The sequence below is a fragment of the Pelecanus crispus genome, chromosome Z (assembly GCF_030463565.1).
Source record: "Pelecanus crispus isolate bPelCri1 chromosome Z, bPelCri1.pri, whole genome shotgun sequence".
NCBI classification, from domain to species: Eukaryota; Metazoa; Chordata; class Aves; order Pelecaniformes; family Pelecanidae; genus Pelecanus; species Pelecanus crispus.
In genome coordinates this window covers 15,831,294-15,852,272 of record NC_134676.1, presented here as the reverse complement: position 1 = coordinate 15,852,272, position 20,979 = coordinate 15,831,294, and the positions used below count along the sequence as shown (strand labels likewise).

At 36.0% G+C, this 20,979-nt stretch overlaps 1 protein-coding gene across 1 annotated transcript in view; it reads left to right on the top strand.

The window, feature by feature from the left end:
* RICTOR (RPTOR independent companion of MTOR complex 2) overlaps positions 1-20,979 on the top strand; it is a 92,235-nt gene that overhangs the window by 49,780 nt on the left and 21,476 nt on the right. The window contains exons 16-26 of the mRNA XM_075725892.1: positions 1,710-1,810; positions 4,325-4,487; positions 4,892-4,993; positions 7,444-7,490; positions 9,767-9,902; positions 10,480-10,679; positions 11,697-11,823; positions 17,658-17,822; positions 18,278-18,354; positions 18,472-18,550; positions 19,399-19,508. Of these exons, the coding sequence (XP_075582007.1) occupies positions 1,710-1,810; positions 4,325-4,487; positions 4,892-4,993; positions 7,444-7,490; positions 9,767-9,902; positions 10,480-10,679; positions 11,697-11,823; positions 17,658-17,822; positions 18,278-18,354; positions 18,472-18,550; positions 19,399-19,508 (1,307 nt within the window). The remainder of the gene's footprint in view (positions 1-1,709; positions 1,811-4,324; positions 4,488-4,891; positions 4,994-7,443; positions 7,491-9,766; positions 9,903-10,479; positions 10,680-11,696; positions 11,824-17,657; positions 17,823-18,277; positions 18,355-18,471; positions 18,551-19,398; positions 19,509-20,979) is intronic.

The following is a 20,979-nucleotide window of genomic DNA, read 5'->3' as shown; positions in this document are numbered from 1 at the left end:
TTCATATATGAAACTGAATTAACAGGAAGGCTGTTTGGAAAGTATTGACAGTGCTAGGAGTTCTACTCCAAGGATAGTCCTCAGCTCTCAAACTCTCACCAGTACGCTTTCTTGCCTCTTGCCAGTTGTATTTTTAAGCTGGAGTCCTTCAAACTCGCCCGCCAGTTACTGTGTTTGGGAAAAGTACCATTGCTGATTTTTGCTTTTCTTAGAATGATGGGTAGCAGTCTGGCAGTGTGTTCGGTTTTCTGCCTCACAGGCTAGGGCAGATGAAACTTTTTTCATGTTCAGCTTGATGTGGGACACCTGATACTATTCATTCAGGCAACTCTGACTTGGTGGAGTGCTCTTTCAGTGCTATTGTGGGTAGCCCCTGCTACAGAGAAGCTGAAGGGACCTTGCTTTGTTCTGCCTCCCTCTGCCTAGCATACAGTAGCTTCTCTCTCTTAACCTAAACGGTTTTGGTATAGAGATGATATTACTGTTTTCATATACACTCCAGTGCTACCTTTCAGCCTCCTGAGGAGCTGTTAGTCATACGTGAAATGATATGATTTACCTTTCTTGCAAAAGATTTCTTTTATTTTCACATACTCTCTTGATGACAAGGATAGCATATGCAGCAGAACACCTTTTGATCAGTTTTCTTGTGTTTTTTTAAAATCTTTTTTCCAAATAAACTACTTTATAAGAGATGCTAAGATTGTGACTTTGTCTTACAAAAATTTGAATATGAGTTATCAGGCATAGTCTGCATCTTAAGACTGTTGACTCATTTCAGTTGTGCTTAATGCTCCAGAAAACAAGATCACAATCTTCAGATACAGGGTTGCTTGTTACTACAGTGATTTATAACATACCAGCTCAGCAGCATGGGTCACAAGCACAGCAAATCCATTCTTTAGTCTCCTCAGTGATTTTTGTTTAAATAATTGGTGGAATTTCTTGAGTATTCAATCAGCCATGTAGTTAATAAAGGGGAATCTGTAATAACGTATGCTATTTTTCTGATTTCTGGAATACTTTTGAATGGGAGTGACTGTTACTGATGTTTGAGTATCCTGCAAAGCATAGGTATTTTCTTGTTTTCTGAAGAGATGATTCATTAGTCAGAGATGACTGTTTATCAAAATACTGAACAAATATTTTTACTTTTATTTAGTTCTAAGAGATTGAAGCAATTTCATTTTCTTCATTATTCTTTAATTTCCAAAAATATTTGCAGAACTACCTATGGTTCCCAAAACAAAAGCACTTAAATGTCTAGTAACTTAGGAAGTTATGTTAATTAATCACATTATGGTTTTTGTGCAGAAAGTTTTTAATAGAAATCATCAGCTTAAATTGTATTTCTGATTTTAGATTTTTTAGTACTTTATACACGTGACATAAGGATATGTGATGCTTTGCATGTTTTTGCATATTACCACTTAAAAAACCAGCAATACAAACAATATAGATTAGAAGGCTTTGAAACCTAAAATTGTCTTAAGTTACTTCCAGTTGTATTTCAGATTGATTAATTAGATCACATACTCAAAATGGCACATGCAGTTATTGCTCTGATGTTATGCAGAAGGTAGGGTTTTTTTGTCATGCATTTGTGAAAATCTTGTGAAAAGTGCTAGATTCTTCAAATGTTGATCCTAAAGAGATGGCTGAAAATATTGTAATTAAGTTATTCTAACTGGTCTTTTGTTGGTTTTTAGGCAAACACCATTCTTCCTCATTCCCACAGCCATCACCTGCACTGCCTACCAACGCTAATGAATATGGCAGCATCTTTTGACATCATGAAAGAGAAAAGACTGTAAGAATTCTAAGTTACACTTAAAAGCAAAAATACTTACTTCTCCTTTTTCCCCTACAGTTGAGTGAAAACCTACATTATGAGTTTTCTGGTGGCTGAAGCCACTGCTGTCTTTATTTGAAACCAAACACATGCATATAGAAATGCTCTGTCACACTTACTAGGGAAATAGTTTCCAGCGCATCATTCTGAAAGTATTTACAGTAACAATTTAGAAATTTGGAAAGAAATTTTTGATAGTGGATTTCAGAACACTTTTGCATAGATCGCAAGATTTTTACACAGAATTTTTCTTAAATGAACTCTAAGGCACTGTTTGACCAAGCAAAATCCCAGACGTGTTCTGTGTTTGACCTCTCCATTGTTTCACACTTCTTTTTTGGCATTTTGATACAATTAAGCTTTCAAAGCTAAAAAAGACTGTACCAATTTTTTTACTCTGTTGTTTATCTATAGCTAATTATATAGTAATGGACCAAGTCAGTGAGTCGTCATTAGTGTGAGCAAGAGCAAAAAAAAGTAATATTGGCATGTAGCTATTTGTGTTTTGTTTGTGGTGGGTTTTGTTTTTGGGTTTTTTTTGGTTTTTTGTTTTTTTTTTTTAAATCTTCTTGTCTTCAGAAGAAAATGATGATTGTAACAATAGTAATTATGTTAAAACTTTCTGGTGCTTTTGAAGTTTGCACTTAGAATTATTCCAGTTGCTTTCAGTTCCATTTTAAATATAATAATCTATGAACAGAAATTTTAAATTCCGTGCAGCATTCTGTAGTGGCAGTGGCATGTAGTTAAGCAGTATTAGGGAACTGTTTGGCAGTCATAGTACCAATCAAATCAGGTGTATTTAGGTATCTGACTCAAAAAACAAATGTTTATAGAAGGTTTTTATTCCTCTTTGAACTAGAAATACCTGAATCTTGAGATTTTAAAAACGTATGGGCTTTTTTATTTTACTTATTTTTTAGTATTTCTCTGTACATCTACTGTCTTGCAATTTAACCTCTGAAGTGCTCTGTCACAAAATACTATCTCCTGGGTAATTCATGCAATTTAAACCTCCTGAGGAAAGGAATCAAATAATTTGATAGATCCACGTGTCCTTAAAATGTGTTTCTGTAACTTAATGTTCTTACTTGCATTTCTTTGTAGAAGACCTTTTAAATTGAGTGTGTTGGGTTTTTTCCTAATAGTAAATTACAGGAAATGTTTTTATTAATTACTTTTGCCATTCCTGATCTGCTTTGTCATGTCAGTATTCTGATAAATGTATTGTAACTTTCTATTTTGTCTTTCATTGTGTTGTCAGTGACAAATTACAGAATCTTTCTGAACTGCTACTGTGAAATGATAAATGCTGCTTGTAGAGTGCTCCCAAGAAATATAGTGCTCTTCTGCTTTTTAGTTTTGTCTTATATGTCAGTAGGAGATTTTGATATGTGAAAACGTACTTACTTTTGAAAAGAGGCATATCTGAGACTCCGTCACAGGATGTTTCATTTGAAGCTGTGGGAGGAGAGGAAGGATGAAGAAGAGAAGGGATATGTTTGTGGATTACCTGCTTTTTTTTTTTTTTCTTTTTGGCATTTGTGGATATACATGATAAAGTAACAAGAATTCCCATTTTTGCTGGAAGAAAGTGATTCTGTAGAAGTAGTGGGGTTTTTTTATTCAGGGATCTTGGTTTTGGTCAATACTCTGCGTTGTTTCATACTCTGAAAAAGTGTAAACCCTGTTATGGGTTAAATTTATGGTAATTTAGATAAGTGGCCAAATTCAAATGTATTCATTTGTTTGAAGATAATATGAAATAAAAACACTCTCCTACCCTATGAGAATTTTTGTTTATGGGGAAGAAAGGTAAACTTACCTCCTCATTTTTAGACTTCCTTATTTTATTTGCTCAGGAGGTTTGGGGTTTTTTCTGCTACCAGTATTTTGTAATTAACTGTTTCTGCCCTTGCCAACTGTCATTCCTATTTCTTCCTATCTTTTCTGGCAAAACTTCTTACATGCTATTGCTGAACTGTTTAGATATAAGGAGCAGGAAACATACTACTGATACTCCTGCCACCCTCTAGGGGAAAAAAAAAACCCCAGAATTTACAAGAAATACTTAGTTAGTCAAAACTGAAGCTAGCCCCCTCAAATCTCAACTTTACTGCAGAATGTTATCTACTGTGATGTCTTGCAATACTTTATCAACTTTAAACTTTACAATATCATCTGTGAACTTTGATAGACACCACTAATTGCAGAGTAGAAGAAAAACTATCAGTAAGGCTCAGTCTTCAGTACTAGACATTTTGAAAGATAATTTTCTGTATAATTTCAGTACAAGACTGAGGTCTATGGATGTATGAAAAATTCTGTCAAGAAAATTATTTTCTTTTTATTTGCTTCAGAATTGTTGGTCAGTTCTTTCTTGAGCTGTGTTTATTTACTCAAGATGTAGCAGTGGTGCTCCTTAGTTGGATAACAGTTGCCAAATAATGATTATAGTATTTTTTCTATTAGACGAGCAAGTGCCGCATTGAACTGCTTAAAACGTTTTCATGAGATGAAGAAAAGAGGACCTAAACCTTACAGCCTCCATTTAGATCACATTATTCAGAAAGCAATCTCAACGCACCAAAAAAGGGATCAGTACCGTGTGCAGAAAGACATCTTTATTTTAAAGGTATTACCACTACTGATTTTTCAGAACTGAATTTGACTTTGTATTTTGGAGACTTAGATCCTGCCTCCCAAGCTTCACTCTCGCATCTAGTTCAGAGCCATTTATTTGATTTCTTTGTAGTATTTCATTTAATTTGTCTTGTAGGTACTTGTGGGTACTACATTGCATTTCTAGAAACTGAGGAGTGAAATTACTGTAATTTTTAATGCTTTTTAGGACCAATTGTGGTCTCTTACCATTAGGTTATTAATGCAGTACTATAACCATGCAATTTACTTTCAAATGCAAATTACTGTGGAGTATAGCCCTTTTAATGATTGCTACATGAATGGTAAATATATCATGTGACAAGACTGAAAAAAATGCAAGGAGACTTACTGTAGTTTTTCATGTCTGTATTCCAGGATACAGAAGAAGCACTTGTAATGAATCTTCGAGACAGCCAAGTTCTCAATCATAAAGAGAACCTTGACTGGAATTGGAATCTAATAGGGACCATACTGAAGGTGAGCTTAAAAAGGGTGTGATACTATTTTTACAAAATTGCTTGGAAAAAAATCTCCATTTCACATGTGAGTTTTGACTTTCTAATATTAATTCCATACTACATCCCATAATCTGTTTTATTTCAGAAAATTAGGATCTCATGGGTTTAATCAGTGCTGATATAGTCTTTTTGTATATGACCCTTAAACTGTATGCAAAAATACACTACAGTTAAATGCACAGATTTCTTAATAAGCCTGTATTAAATTTTATATAACTTTATTTGTATAGAAATAGACTTTACAGAATTAGCTATAATGACTTAAAGGTGCTAATACTTTAGACTTCAGTCCAGACTACACAGGGATACTGCCTCGTTCAGTTTCATAGCAGACTTTTATATAAAACTTGAACTGAAGGTTAAGGGTGGAGGGTTATAGATCAAACTTCAGATGTTTAGACCGAGCCACATGTGAAAACTTCAGTAGCATACAATCTCATTGTATGTTTCAAACTAATACAAATACTCCCGTAGCATCAAGTTCATTACGATATTGATTTGTTTTTTGTTTTACAAAATAAAGGAAATATCTCTGACATGGAGAGCATTATCTTAAATATATTTAATGCACAATATTTATGAGACTGCCTCTTTTTTTAAGCAGAAAACTTACTTATTGAGTAAGAACATTTTCTTAGCAAGTACTCAGTATCGTCTTCCAACCAACATAGCTCCTGTCATTCTGTGCATCAAAGCCATCCTTCTGTTGTTACCCCCAAGTAACGTTTTCTTACTGTCGTCTTCTTTACTGTGTTGTTATAAAGGTGGTGAAAGTACAAAAAAGGATTAATGGTGACAATCATCATCAAGATTATATTTAATGAAAAAAAAAGAAGTATTTATTTTTTTTAGGGACTGATAAACTTGAGAGAGCAAGAACCTGTCTAGTATAAAGACCTGAATATGTACATGACAGTAGCATTGCTCCACCAAATTTCACTGTTTACAGGCTTTTCACTGCAGATACTAGATTTACTGGATTACTACCTATCTATGATTATTAATCATAGATATTTTTACATCTGATTCAGTGTTGAAGATACTAATTATCAAGAAGCTGTTTTTCAGAATCTCACTGTTAATTAGTCTGTGTAGTGCTTTAACAATGGAAGTTTTATGTAGTTGACCACTAAGGTGGGTGGGGTTTTTTACCTGAAATTTAGTTTAAACTGCCAGTTTCCCTGCTATCTCAGACCTCCCCAGCAGTATATTTGTCCTGTCAAACAGTTGCTAATGTCTCAAAATCAGGGACTTCTGTCTTTCAGAATGAGAAGTTTGTGTGTTTTCTGGTCTTATTCTAACCACTTCCGTTCCTGTTAAAACTGCCCAACACCAGCATAAACTAAGATAATGTTTCAGAGTGGTCCATCTTTAGTCCTCGAATGAGCAGGATCCAGATTCCAGTGTTTGGACTTTGCTATCTCATGTGCCTACTCACCTACCTCTTGTCTCCGTCACAGCCTCGTGGTTGTGAAGCATCAGCTTTCTAACCACCTCACTACTTGCATCTCATGTGGTCCCTCACTGCCTTTTTTACTTGCTTAGCTTGCTGTCTAAGAGAGCAGCAAAAGTGGCAGTGGTCAGGATGGAGGAATTGCGACTTTGTCGTTGACAGTAGAGTTTCATACTTCATCTGGCACTGTTACTAGTGTAGTCAGTTTTACTAATCATTAACTAGTCCACTATATGTCTTAATAGTAGTATACCAATTGGAAATGTAGAGCTGTATTGCGTAGGAAAGAAGAATGTTTAATGCACTTTTTTCCATCCTTTCCAAGAAGATACTTACTAGTAGCAACAAAAATAAATCTGAAACCATACAGACAATGGATGGCTGTAAAAACCGGGGCAAATATAATAGGAAGAAAGGATAGGTCCAGAAGAGAGTATTATGACTTCATCTGATCCTTCTTAAAACATTTTATGAAGCATCAACAGAGGAGTTTAAGTACCATTTTAATAAGCAGTATTTAAGTGAGCTATCTAATATAGCATAATAATTATTATTTTTAAAACAAATCTGATTAATAGTGAAAACAACAAAAAATGATTTCCCTGTTATGCATATAATTTTTTTTTTATTATTTGCAGAGAAGAAACTGAGCAAAATTGTTTCTCTTTCATTAGCTTTTCATAGTTTGCTGTTTTCATTAGAATTGTGGCCTTGTACACGTAGTATGCAACCGACATTCCCTGTCCTTCTCTAGGAAAAAATCAAACAGTTTTTGGAGCAAGAAGTGTGGGCCTTTCAATAAAATAAGAGGTTTTTGTAGGTAACCTTAGATGTAAGAAAACTTATACTTCTAATTATTAGGTAAATATAACTGTAATAGAAATGGGTAAATTTTAGTGACTAATCCAGGACTGATGTACAAGTTTCATATAATGCTATATTTGCTGTTTTTCTAGTGGCCAAATGTAAATCTGAGGAACTATAAAGATGAACAGTTGCACAGGTATGTAAAAATTATGTAGACTTCCTTTGAAGAAAGACATTTGGAAAAACAGGTTTTTAATACTGCAATAAACTATTCCTTGGATATGTCACATTTCTAAAACTTAATCTACAGATAAGCAGCAAAAATTAAAATTTAGGTAATTAGGTTGCAATATTTGCTTTAAATAAACAGGTCCTTAAGCTTTAGTGGTTTATTTTCTGTGCACAGATACTTCATATATTTATTCCCTTAACAAGAATCATGCCAGCTTTGCAAACACCCTATTTCATTTTAAATCTTAAAGCATTACCTCTTTGATATTTCATACATTAGTGTTTCATGTCAGCACTTGACAAATTTTGGCAGAATAGTTCTACAGTTGTACAGTTACATAGTTACAGCTTTCATCAAAAAACAAGAGGAAGTTATTTCTAGTTACTATTAATGGCAAGGGAAGCATGTGCTATTTGAAAAAAACCTAAAACACAGTACAGCTCTGGTTCCTTTCATGCCTGTTGGCATTAAGACAATTTTTATTACTTTTGTGCACATGTGGTAATAGTGTTGTTAGTTCTTGGATGTCCCTTTTAACATGCATTTCAGAAATTGATGTGATTAAATTATTTTGAACAGTAGTTCTGTATTTGTAGGCACGGAAAGCTACTTCTACATGAATTTGAGGAAAAACCTAAAGCTAAAACATACGCTGAAAGGCTCACGCTGCTCCATTTTAAATTCTTATTAAAGTAATTGAGCTACTTTTACATAGTGTTTCCAGCATAAGTGGTAGGTCCCATTGTAATCATAGCCATGCTTTAATTTCGTGTTTGTATTTTTTCTGTTTTTTAATTCCCTAATTAATTGCCAATCTGTACTTTGTGGTAAAAGGATTATTTTCCAGATCTGGTGGTTTATGACTTTGCTTCTCTAAAGCAATGTCTGCAGTCCCAGCTGTGACACCCACAGCCACCTCTCCACCTACCTATCTGGGACAGTGTTCCTGTTCCCTGGTTTTGTGCTGCACTCAAGCATTGTTCAGTGCCTAAATAATTTAATTCCAAATAAATTGAGAAAATCTAGGCTTGAGTAAGTGTAAAATTTCTACAGTTCATTGATGCTTTCTGCAGAATTGTGGGTTAGATGCTTTAATGGCTTTAAAATGCTGTTGCTCTTGTTTAATTATAACTAATTACACCCCAAATCTCTCTCGTTTCACTGCTGATCATAAAAAATTTTCAGACACTTTGTTTTTGAAGTATAAAGTACATTTATTTGTCCTTCCATAAGTTTACTTTTTTATGTTAGTTTTCTTGTGATGATCTTACAGCTGTTAAAGTGAAATTCCACATTTTTTTAATACAGGTTCTTTCATTTCATAGAGATACAGTTAATGCAATGTGTGTACACATGTACATGTATATGCATGCATAATATACACACTGAACTATACACATATATACACACACGCATATAAATGTGTGTGTTAATAAGTATATGTTTATTGCTAATAACACAGAATAAAATACATTTCATGTGACAAAATTTAAAGAAGTCCTCAGATTTCCTTTATAATTGGTACTGCATTTGGAGTTGGGCATAGTGGCTTTCACTTTTTTAAACTAAAGGTGCAGTACTTTAGTTAAGTTTTCTTAATGCTTGACATATCTACCTTCAGACAGAGCACTCTGTGTTATTTTGGAGCACAAATATGTGTTTATCTTTTGGCTAAGAGTTCTTTGCTGAAGATTTATTCCTGCAATGAAAAACTCAAGCTATATCACTCACCATGATTTCAAAAAGCCTAAGTGAAAGTCTGCATTTGCAATCACTGTGTTATGCTTCAGAAATGCTTAAGTTAGGCAAATTAAAATACTGTTGCTGAATAAATATGGCCTTTTCCTGGCAGAACACAAAAATGTATTTTGCACAGTAGCGTTAACTATTATAGATGAGGAAAACTCGTGTCATGGATTCTTTTTTAGATCTTTGTAAGTCTAGATAGTATAGTCTTTGAAACTCAGCACAGGATAAATCACAGCAGAATAAATTATAAGCATGAGAATGAGAAGGAAGCTACGGCTTCTAAGAGCATAGAGATTTTGAGTTCCTTTGCTTATTTTAAGCCATGGCATAGAAAACCCTTTATAACACACAGTATGGCTGCATAACTTCTGAAAATTTGTTGCCAATAAGATAATTTAGTGATAACATATCTTTTCTACCATCATCATTTTGTACTGTGACACTGTGCTTGTCATATTGAAAAACAGCAAATTCTTTTTTACTTTCTGTAGGTTTGTAAGGAGATTGCTGTATTTTTACAAGCCTAGCAGTAAACTTTATGCCAGCCTGGATCTGGACTACGCCAAGGCTAAGCAGCTCACTGTGGTGGGTTGTCAGTTTACTGAATTTCTTCTTGAATCAGAAGAGGTAAGAAATTTTCAGCTACAAGACTGGAGGTAGAATGAGTAGTGCTGATGTATGCCACTTAGAGGAAAAACCTTAATTGTAGTAAAGACTTCTGTAGACTTTGGGTGTTAAATCTAAAATGATTAGTGTAATTAATAAATATAACTTAAAATCTTGATTGTCCAGATGAGACACTGAGGAAGATGACTGTGTTTAAGAAGGAGTTTTATTAAATACAACTTTATTAAATGCAAGTTAGGGTTTGGGGGTTTTTAATTTTTGCTATGTAATCGTTCCTTTCTCTACCTGCTTTCTTGTTGTGTGCTAAAGACTTTTATGCCTCTGGCCAGAGGAAAATGTCATTGAACAGTCCTTTTCCAGGAAAGAATAGAGTTGGCCCTAAGATGTCTCCAAGCTAAACTCCTTTTATTTGCCTTGAACCTTTTTCTTTAGCCTGAATTGTGTTTGCCAGCCAGCATTTCTGTTTTGTATCTGTACTGTGTTTGTACATTTTAAGGAATTTAAAAGTATGGATTTCAGTAAAGAAGAGAGACCCAGTTTTGTTACTAGTAAATGCCATTACTCTGTGTTTTGTTAGGATGGACAAGGTTACCTGGAGGAATTGGTTAAAGATATTGTACATTGGCTCAACTCTTCATCAGGAATGAAACCTGAACGTAGTCTTCAAAATAATGGGTTACTAAATACCCTTAGCCAGCACTACTTTCTGTTTTTTGGTACTCTCTCTTGTCACCCTCATGGAGTGAAAATGCTTGAAAAATGTAATGTGTTTCAGTGGTGAGTGCTTTTATTGTTTGAATTGTGTTTACAGGTGTAATAGCTATGAAAATTCTAAACTGTGCATGAGGACCACTGTCTCTAAGGCTGAAAACTTTAAAGTTCTTTTGATTTACTTGCAAGTAAAGGTCTCCAGTTGTGGGGGTTTTCAGTGGGTTTTTTTGAGAAGGGGTCTTTTAATCTGTCATAACTGAACAGGCATGGGTGATTGTGTCACAAAATAGCTTATTTCTTTGTGTCCATGCCTATCTGACAGAAATCAGTATCAGGAAGGATAATACTGTACTGAAAAGACAGGGTGGGGAAAAAAACCAACCCAAAACAAAACCCACACAAACCACCAAAAACTGGCAGGTATCATACTGTTTGTGAAATGTGATGATGCCTGTTGTGCTTAAACTTCAGTCCAGTGAAGCTCTGAAGTTCAAAATTTTGTTCAGGTACAAATAAACTTACCTTGCTTTGGGAGTAAATTGGCTAGTGGCTAATAACAGTTTGATAGTAAACATCAAGTGAAAATTCAGGTGTTTTGAGGTACTCTTTTTTTAATTAAGTTGTTTTCATTGATTATTAGAATGCAAGTTTTTTATGGGCTTCAGAAAACTTGGTTTACAATAAAATCTAGACAGTTAATAGGACTAACCTTATGGCAAGTTTTATAGACAGAATGTTTTACAATGAGGAATTGTTCACAGGGTTTCATGAACATTAATTTCTGTACTCATAATCACTAATTAAAGTATGCTGACAAAATTATTACAGAGCAATTATAAAAAATGCTGGTTTGGGTTTTTTTCCCTTGCAGCTCAGTGCATTATTTGGTCCCCATTTGACTCTAACAGCTGTAACAGTTTAAAGTTACTCCATTTCATATGAGAACTTACTTTGTATTCTGTGCTTACAGAAATGAAAATCTAATTCAAAGTACTTGAGTTTAGATTATTGATTGAATAAATAAATCCGTTTGGGTTTAAATACTAATTTTTATTTTCTTCTCCCTTCTCTTCCATGCCCCAGTCTTCTTAATCTTTGTTCTTTGAAGAACCAGGATCACTTGTTAAAATTGACTGTTTCTAGTTTGGATTACAGCAGAGATGGGTTAGCAAGAGTCATCCTTTCTAAAATCCTGACAGCAGCTACTGATGTGAGTTCGATTCAATTTATTTTCCATTGTTATTTGCCACTAGACATTTATTTTGTTTTTCAAACAACCAGGACAGTGTGTAACTTAATTTTTAAGCTATTATATATCCAGAAAGTTTTTTATTTTTTTAATCAGAGAAATAAAACTCCTACTCATGTAGCTTTTGAACTTGCCATGAACTTCACACCATATATTGTATTTGTGCTCAAGAAATTAACTCATTCAAATGGAGGTTTCTCTCATGTATGAAGGGGGTTAAAGTCTTTAAATGCATAAACTAAGTGTAACATAGTTGTCTAGGCCAGTAAATCAGTCATGAAGGTATTGTTTTCACAAACAGAAATGTGTATTTCTAGCAGTAATAAACAGGTTAACCTTCCAGTGGTAGACAGTGTTTTGATAATTACACCAGAAGCTTTACGTAGGTACTGATAGGTTGATCTCCTTGCAGATGTTCTATAAAGACATACTTTTCTACTTTCTTTTTAATCTTAGCGGGACACACGCACACACACACAAAAAAAAAAAAAAAACAACCCAGAAGGTATTCAACTCTGATACAGGTATGACTAAGCTGTAAGCAGACTGGCTTGAAGTGGGGTGCAGATACTGTCTGAACATACTGTCCCAAGCATATGCAGAGCAAGAAAGCAGTTGAGAACTACTGCTGCTCTTAGTGACGATAGCCAAAAATACAATTTCCATCTATTTGTAGTTCAGCTTAATGAACCCTAGGTAGTAAACACTTCTTGTACTTTGGACATTGATAAGATAGACATCACTCTCTGGCACCTTAGAAATTAAGAAAGCTTGTAGAGCCCCCAGGTTTACCCATTTCAGTTCTGTTCTATTTGGGATTGTGAAAAGGAGTAGAGATCATGATCTCGTTGCTGGCATTACCATGACTATTTAATGCCAGACCTTGACAGGTGTCAAGGACGTTGGAGAAAGCTAAGAGACATTCTACAGGCTCGGAAACTTAAGAATGCAAATTTTGGAGCTCAAACCTAAATAATTAGTTGTAAAGTTAGAGATCTTTTTTGCTAGATACACTGATACCTTCTCACATCCATGATGTTTTAAGAACTCGGCCTGTGTTAGTAGCCTATGGCTACTGCGTTCTAATGCTTCCATTTCCCAGTCTCACACTGATGCATGGATCTAGCAACGTTGTCTAGGGAAACAGCAGAGATTAACTGTCTGGTTTTGGCAGTCTCCTGAAATGTAAGAGAATAGGAATTATTAGTATATATCTTCCTAACTGCCAAGCACTGACATACTCTATAAGTAAAAGTGTAACCTTTCTCATATGTACACAGTATGGGTCAGCAGTCCTTAATATCAGAGTTAGGTGTGTATTCAGGTATAGCAGGTCTCTAACCATAGCGATGTCCAGGCAAGTTCATAGCTGAGATGTGTTGTGACTTAAATTCTGCTATTTAGAGCTGAGTGTTGCACTGGATGAGACTGACCCCTGATTTTTGTACACTACAATACCATGAGAATCCCTTCAATATTTTCTTTTTTTAAAAAAAAAAAAGAATTTGATTAACACATTTAAGAAATATAAAGAAAATTAAAACTTGTTTGTTCATCACAAATGTAAATTAATCTTTTACTACCAGGATACTAAGAAAGAAGGAAAATGTACTGTTTGAACCTCTTAAATAGAGTCTGACTTCCTTTGTGAAACATAGTGAACTTTGAGGGATGGATAAAACTACTTCAGGGTGTTTTGTTTCCTGAATTAGTTGACCTGCTTGGAATTCTTGGAATTCATAGGAAAATATTTTCTATATTTCATCTAAAAGAGGAAAATCACAAATGGAATGGACTGTCTCAGCCAGCAGAAATAGGTCTGCGTTTGCATCAACCACAGATGATGTCATATTTGGATAAAATTTATTTACTTTCTTAAGAAATTCTTTTCCTGTTTTACCGTGTGCCCAACCACATATGTTCTTATGGTGGAAGCTGAACCGATGGGATTTTGAAAAGAAAATTTCACTGAGTACTGCTTGACAAAAAGGCAAAAATGTTGACCTGTCAAAGAACCCTTTGATAATGCTTGGTGTACACAATACTGCCAGTATCATCTCTTGGACAAAACGCTTGTCTTCAGTGTTTCTGGTGTTCATGTTCCCAACAGAAGATCAAAGCATAAAAAGCTAATCCAAAGGATAAAACCTTTTGATTAATCTGGTATTAACTGTATCCTTAGTGGTATAAGTGGTACTTTTGAACAACTGCCATTGGCAAAACTACAAGTCTCTTGCAGAAATTAAAACGTTCGTGTGAGGTGGAAACAGCTGTCAATTCTAAAGGGATAAGATACCTGAAAGAATATGGAAATATTGAACTGACGGGTGTTTGCATGAGCAGTTCCACTGGCTGAGGAGTAATTTGGAAGTACCTCTGTTTAGATGTTAGGGAAAGGTATCTGCCATTTTCTGGGTTTTACAGACTGGAATTCTGAAACAGCAGCATTGTCAACAGCAAAAGAGAATTTACGCCTTTGTATTTAGCAAGCATGATAGGAAAAAATTGAAACTTGGCACAGTTTATACCACTCACCACTCTGTCCTGTAAGGAGAATGTATTTTTAAATATTACCAGAACCGACATTCTGTCACCTTGGACAAGTGAATCCTAAGATTAAAAATGAACATGCAGTTCAATTCAAATAAGGCACTTACAAGCCCTTCCACCTTCCCTTTTCAAGGATTTCTGGTGAGGACCTTATAGGGTGAGGGGAGCCTGTATAGTGAGTCTCTGGAGGAGTATTAATTCATAATCCAGAAGACAATTGTGAATTTTATTCTGTATGCTGCTTCTGGCTTCTAAATTCTGTTTAAAAGCAATGCAAATGTATGGAACTGGACATAATCTATGAAAAACTGTTTTGTAAGGGAGAAGGATGATCTCCAGTAAGGCTTCTTCCCTTCAGAAATTTTAGTTCCCCAAGACGTTTGTTAATGAAGTACCTTATCTGTTTATTTCAAAAGCTGAAGATGCTCTTTTTCTTGGGTTAGCTGAAGTTATAGCCTCATATACCTTTTAAACCTTTTCACTCTACCCAGAGCTGTGAAGCAAGTTTGTTAGCCATTTGCTAATGAGTGTCTCTGAACAAGGAAAAGTAGTTTCTGTAGCCAGCTTAGCGTTAGAAAGTGAGAGTAGCATTTTGGGGTGACTATACACAACAAAAACATTTACAGAGCAATATCCTTGCAGGTCAGTGAAGCAGAAGCACATCTTAACCTACTTCCAGGTGTGCTTTGGTCATTCATGCTAAAGGAAATTAATACTGCCTCAGCTGCCTTTCCGCCAGTTCATGGTAGAAACAGCAGAGTAGCCAGTGTTCCGGCACTCAAGTGCTACAGTTCATGACCTAAAATTTTACCTTTATAGGTGGCTAAGGGGTAGACTTATACTACGTCTACTGGCACCTATGCTGAGCTGTATGTAATCAGCTGAGCATAGTGACCTCTGGCTTGTTTCTTCACTTACAAGGTTCTCAAAGCCCTTTATAGTAAAACTAAGAATCTTCTGATTCAGTAGCCCTTCAGTACAGGGCTTTATCTGGGTTTTGGACGTAGTTCATGCATGAGGGAAAGAGGGGAATGTCTGTTTCCTCAGATATCCTCTACACTGGTTTTCCTATCAGTTCTCATCAAAAGTAAAAACATGCCAGGACTTTGCTTCGTCTGGAAAGCAATGCTGGGCTTTGCCCCTCTGATCTGGGAGGTGGATACAGGTGATCTTCATAGTGATCTTGCTGCACAGAGGTTCTGGCCCTGCTTGAAGACTTTAGAGCTGTTGGAAACGCATGCAGTGGTTTTGCTGTCCCAGGCCTGAGGTTTGAATGTCTTGGTCTGTTGAGTCATTCCTTGTTGTAAAGACCCTTTTCCGTACCTTCAGTTACTTAAAACCCTGAACTGCTGTTCTTCGCACCTTTTTAATTGTTCTTCTTTTTCTTTCTGATGATGGTAGGAAGATCAGAAGTGTACACAGTGTCCAAGATGTCATCTAGTGGCAATGCTGATGCATTTTGTTCTGTTTACTTTCAGTGGTTTTGCTTGCCATTGAACTTCTATCTAACGCTTCCACAGAACTAACTAATACTAGCCCCAAGATCTTTTCCCTGGGTGGAAGGAGCTGGCTCAGAGCCTGTTGTGTGTGTAAAGCTGGGATTATTTTTCAATTCATCTTACCGTTTCAAATCTATCTTTAGTGAATTTTATTTGCCATTTTATTGTCCCATCAGAATCATGAGTTCCTTTGTATCTTTTCCTTCTCCAAACAGAAAAATTGTTCTAATTCTGTAATAGCTCTCTGGATAGATTAATTCATGTTCAGGAAGTATTTCAGGAAGTGAACATTATTATCTTTTGTTCTCTGTATCACACTCAATGTAGTTATAGCAGTAACAACGATTCTTTATAGACAGATTTTAACACTTGAACTACATGACACTGAATTCTGGTTTCATATTATTGTGTTATTCTATAAGCTTAACATCTAGATCAAGTGATCATTTTGGCATAATAGCTCTTGTTCTCATCTTTAATAAATATGCTGCTAGTCATCTATTCTACATACAAGGCATACCACTAACAGGATGCAAGCCATTTCAAAATGCTTGTGCAGCCTAGGTCAGAGTTGCGAATCACTGTTCCACAGTCTTTCTTGGTATGTGTGTTACGTCATTCCTGCCTCCCCTCCAAAAAATAAGCCTCTGTATATTGAATAAGTAGAAATGTGCACATGATACTTGAAATAATCGGACAAGGTTTTTCAAATGAACTATGCCTGTTCACATTTCCTACTCTCATTTTCTTTCAAGTCCTGTTTGCCAAGTATTTCTGGAGGGAAAAAAAACAATCCAGAGGATATTGTTAACGTAGGCAGTGCTGTCCAACCTGGGTCAATTTGCCTATCTCTTGGAGTATGGATAGTCACATGCATCCCAACATAGATAGTTTCTGTTTTAACATATAGAAAATTTACTTAGTTATAGCTATCATAGTCTTAAAGGTGTAGGGACTGAAGACCTGAAGAAAGATTTGGGCACCTGATTTTGTCTTTTCCAGCTATGCCTGTCAAAGTACAGATAACACCTTTCCTGTTAGGGTTATTCAGTGCTTACTCCAGAACACTGCAAATTCTTGTAGATTAAGCCTGTTTGCTTCTATTTTGTGTACACTTTTTATAATAGAAAATGGTGCTAATCAGTTATGCTCTTTATTTAGCAAGTTTTGAACAGTAGTACAGGAACTGACAAGGTACTTGCTTCACTCTGCTGTCACTTGGAGAAATTCATAGTAGTAAACTAAGTGTCAGGAAACTGTCTTATTACAGAAAATAACATTTTTCTATTTAGAAGGTTTTCAAAGAAGTTTTCAAGACCAGATACTTCTGGGAAAGAATTTAAAATTTCTTAAAATAAATTCCCCAGAGGTTCTAATATTTGGTTGCTAAAGTCTTTTGCAAAACATTGCGTGCATGAAAGTATATGCAATTCCACTGGCTATTTACAAGGTACTTTTCCTGCTAATCCTGATGACGTTGTGTGGTACTATCACAGTGACTAATTGATAGGGGCTTTCCAAGGAGACTTGCAGTGACCAGGTTACTTGTGATCTCAGACTGAAATTTCCCATTTGATAAGATACAAATAGCTCTCTAATAGACTGTAGTTTTAATATGTAAGGTGTGCATCACAGCTACTTGCTGTAAAATATGGTAATTTAAATGTATGTTTAAAAAGTGATAAGCTGTTAATTATGTTAGCTATTTTTCTTCCACTCAAAAAAGCATTTTCCTTACTTTTGCAGAGCTGCAGGTTGTATGCAACAAAACACTTACGAGTATTACTGAGAGCCAATGTAGAGTTCTTCAGCAACTGGGGGATTGAGTTACTGGTAACCCAGTTACACGATAAAAATAAAACTATTTCTTCTGAGGCACTTGATATTCTAGATGAGGCATGTGAAGACAAGGTGAGCATCCTTTCCCTTTTCAACCTCATTTTGCTACGCTACTCTGTAAGCTGTTCCCCACCCCCTCCCGCAGTAGAAAAGTAAAAGAATGCAAGAAGCTACTGGTTGTTTCCTTTCTTGATTGTCATTGATGGACTTCATAATAGTATACGGACCCCCTTGCTGAAAATACTGCAGTATTAACACAAGAAAATGTAGCTTTCCGGATTATGCCTACTTTTAAATATGAATTCAGACTAATTCAGCTATTTTGATCATTACACTTTTTGTGAAGTAATACCTATTTCATGACAGAAGGTACCTAAAGTGGATAATACTAGGATGAGGTTAGTGCTGTTTGATACTCCCTTTTGTGAAAAACTTGCTGCTTCATTGCTGGCAGATTGTTGTAATTGATGTATTTTTCAGAATTATATTGTGCTCAGATACTCCTTATGCATTTTTAATTATTTTAGGCCAATCTTCATGCCCTTATCCAAATGAAACCGGCTCTTTCTCATCTTGGAGACAAGGGTTTGCTTCTGCTCCTAAGGTAAATGTTGAATATGCTGTTTGACTTTACACTGTGGAAACCAATAAGTGTTTTGTTTTATTCAAGTTATGTGATTTGTTTTAAGTGGAGTGCTGACTGTGTGATGTTACTTTACAGGTTTCTGTCCATCCCAAAGGGGTTTTCGTATCTAAATGAAAGAGGTTATGTAACAAAACAAATGGAGAAGTGGCAAAAGGTAATGCTAAGAATAAAAAGTGTGCTTGATAATAGGAGGAGGACGGGTGTGGATATGCAGGTTTTAGAAGGTCAAAGATTCTTAAAAATATTGCATGTTCATAAATGTGTATTGCTAATGCCAATATATTTATTGTCTCAGTGACGTGATTTTGCTGAAAAAGGTTGACAGGGACTTAGAGTTCCATAGCTCCTCTGTACTTGCATGCTTTTGATTTACCCAGACCTTTTATAAAAATGATGGTATTTCAACAAATATTTCAGGAGTGTAGTAACTTTCTAAGTAGGTTGTTGTGTAAGACCTTATTTAGGGAAGTGTGTAAAGGAATACTACTTTTCAAGATACCTGTTACCTCTGGTTGTTGCTAATTAAAGTTAAATCTAGAGCTTGTGAAGATCGAATTAGCTTATGTTGTCAGGAGTTAAATAGGAACACAACACCATCAAGAAAAATGCATCATTGTCATGACTAGAACAAAACTCTTCATACATTATTTTGTTTTCATAATTGATTATAAATGTTTGGTCTCATTCCTGTTGGCAGGTTTTTTTACTATCTTATAAGCTGTCACCTCTAGGAATACTGAAATTAAAAGTCAAATGTAAAGTATTTCCTTCTTTCCTTCCTTTTTTAAGAAATTCACTGAAATAATTATGGAATCAATTGTTGACTCTTGCAAACTCATTGTATGTATGAATTGCAGTAATTTTGGTGAGACCCACCTTCAGATCATAAAGAAATCCAGTTTTTCCTAAGGAGCGCTTCAACTATTCCTTCCTTAAAGTACCATACTATAAAAACATAAACCACTTAATGTACTGTGTCAACCTTTGTCTGTCATCTTTTAGGAATATAACCTAAAGTATGTTGAATTGATTGAAGAACAACTTAATGAAGCACTTACAACATATCGCAAACCTGTTGATGGTGATAACTATGTTCGTCGGAGCAACCAAAGGTAAATTTGGGAACATGTGTCTTTGGGCGTAAGCTGGTGGGACTGATCGAGAGAGAGAGCTTTAAACTAGAATCAGTGGGGGAAGGGGATACCAGCAGGACTGCAGTAGGTAAGCCAAGGTTTGGCATGACATCCCCTGAGGGTGGCAATGGTAGTGGGAACATTTACGCTACTCCTGCTTGCATGGGGGGCTCAGGAACATATCTGAAATGCTTGTACACCAACACACACAGTGTGAGAAACAAACAGGATGAACTGGGAGCATTGATCAGTTCCCAGAGCTACGATGTCATTGGTCTTAGCGAGACTTGGTGAAATGAGTCCCATGGCAGGAGTGCTGGGATGGAGGACTACACGCTGTTCAGTGATCATGAAATGGTTGAGTATAAAATTTTCAGTGTAATAAGAGAAAAAAGGACAGCAAAGTTGCTACCCTGGACTTCAGGAGAGCAAACTCAGGTAACTGTTTAGCAGAGTACCCTGGGGATCTGCTTTTGAGAGCTTAGGAGTCCATGAGTGCTGTTCAGCTTTTAAGAACCACCTTTTAGAAGCACAGGAGCAGGCAGTCCCATTGTGTCGTAAGTCAAGCAAGTGGGGCAGAAGACCAGCTTGGATGATCAGGGAGCTCCCCATGGAGCTCAAGAGGAAAAAGAAATTGTATGATCTCTGGAAGCAAGGTCCTGGCTTTCACAGGAAGATTGTAGAGCTGTGGTTCATGTATGCGGGGAGAAGACACAAAAAGTCAAAGCACAATTACAATGGAAACTTGCCAGTGTCGTGGCAGATAAGAAGGGCTTTTTTAAGTATGTTAATAGCAAGAAGAGATCTAAATAAAACATTGGACTTATACTTCTTGAAGATGGTCACCTGATTAATAGGGATGAAGAAAAAGTGGAGGCTGCTTTTTTGCCTCAGTTTTTAATAATACTGATAGACCTTGGGCTGTCCCATCCCCTGAGTCAGAGGACCACAACTGTGGAAACAGTGAGTTTCCATTTGTGGATACTGAAATTGTAAGGGACCAGCTGTATCAGCTGAATGTTCACAAATCCATGGGGCCTGATGGGATTCATTCCAGAGTACTGAAGGAGCTAGTGGATGTTATGGCAGGACCCCTCTCAATCACCTACCAAAGGTCTTGGGAGTCTGGGGTTGTCCCTGCTGACTGGAAGCTAGCCAACGTTATTCAAATTTACAAAAAAGGGCTTAAGGTAAGACCCAGGAAGCTACAGACCTGTTAGTCCAACCTCAGTTCCTGTTAAAATTATGGAGAAGATTATACTGGGTACTCTTGAAAGGCACACTAATGCAATCATCAGGCACAGTCAATGGGTTCACAAAGGGAAAGTCCTGTTCAACTAATTTGATGTCCTTCTATGATAAGACCACCCGCCTAGTGGATGAAGGGAACGCGGTGGATGTAGTTTTTGTGGATTTTAGTAAGGCTTTTGATACTGTTCCTCACAGCATC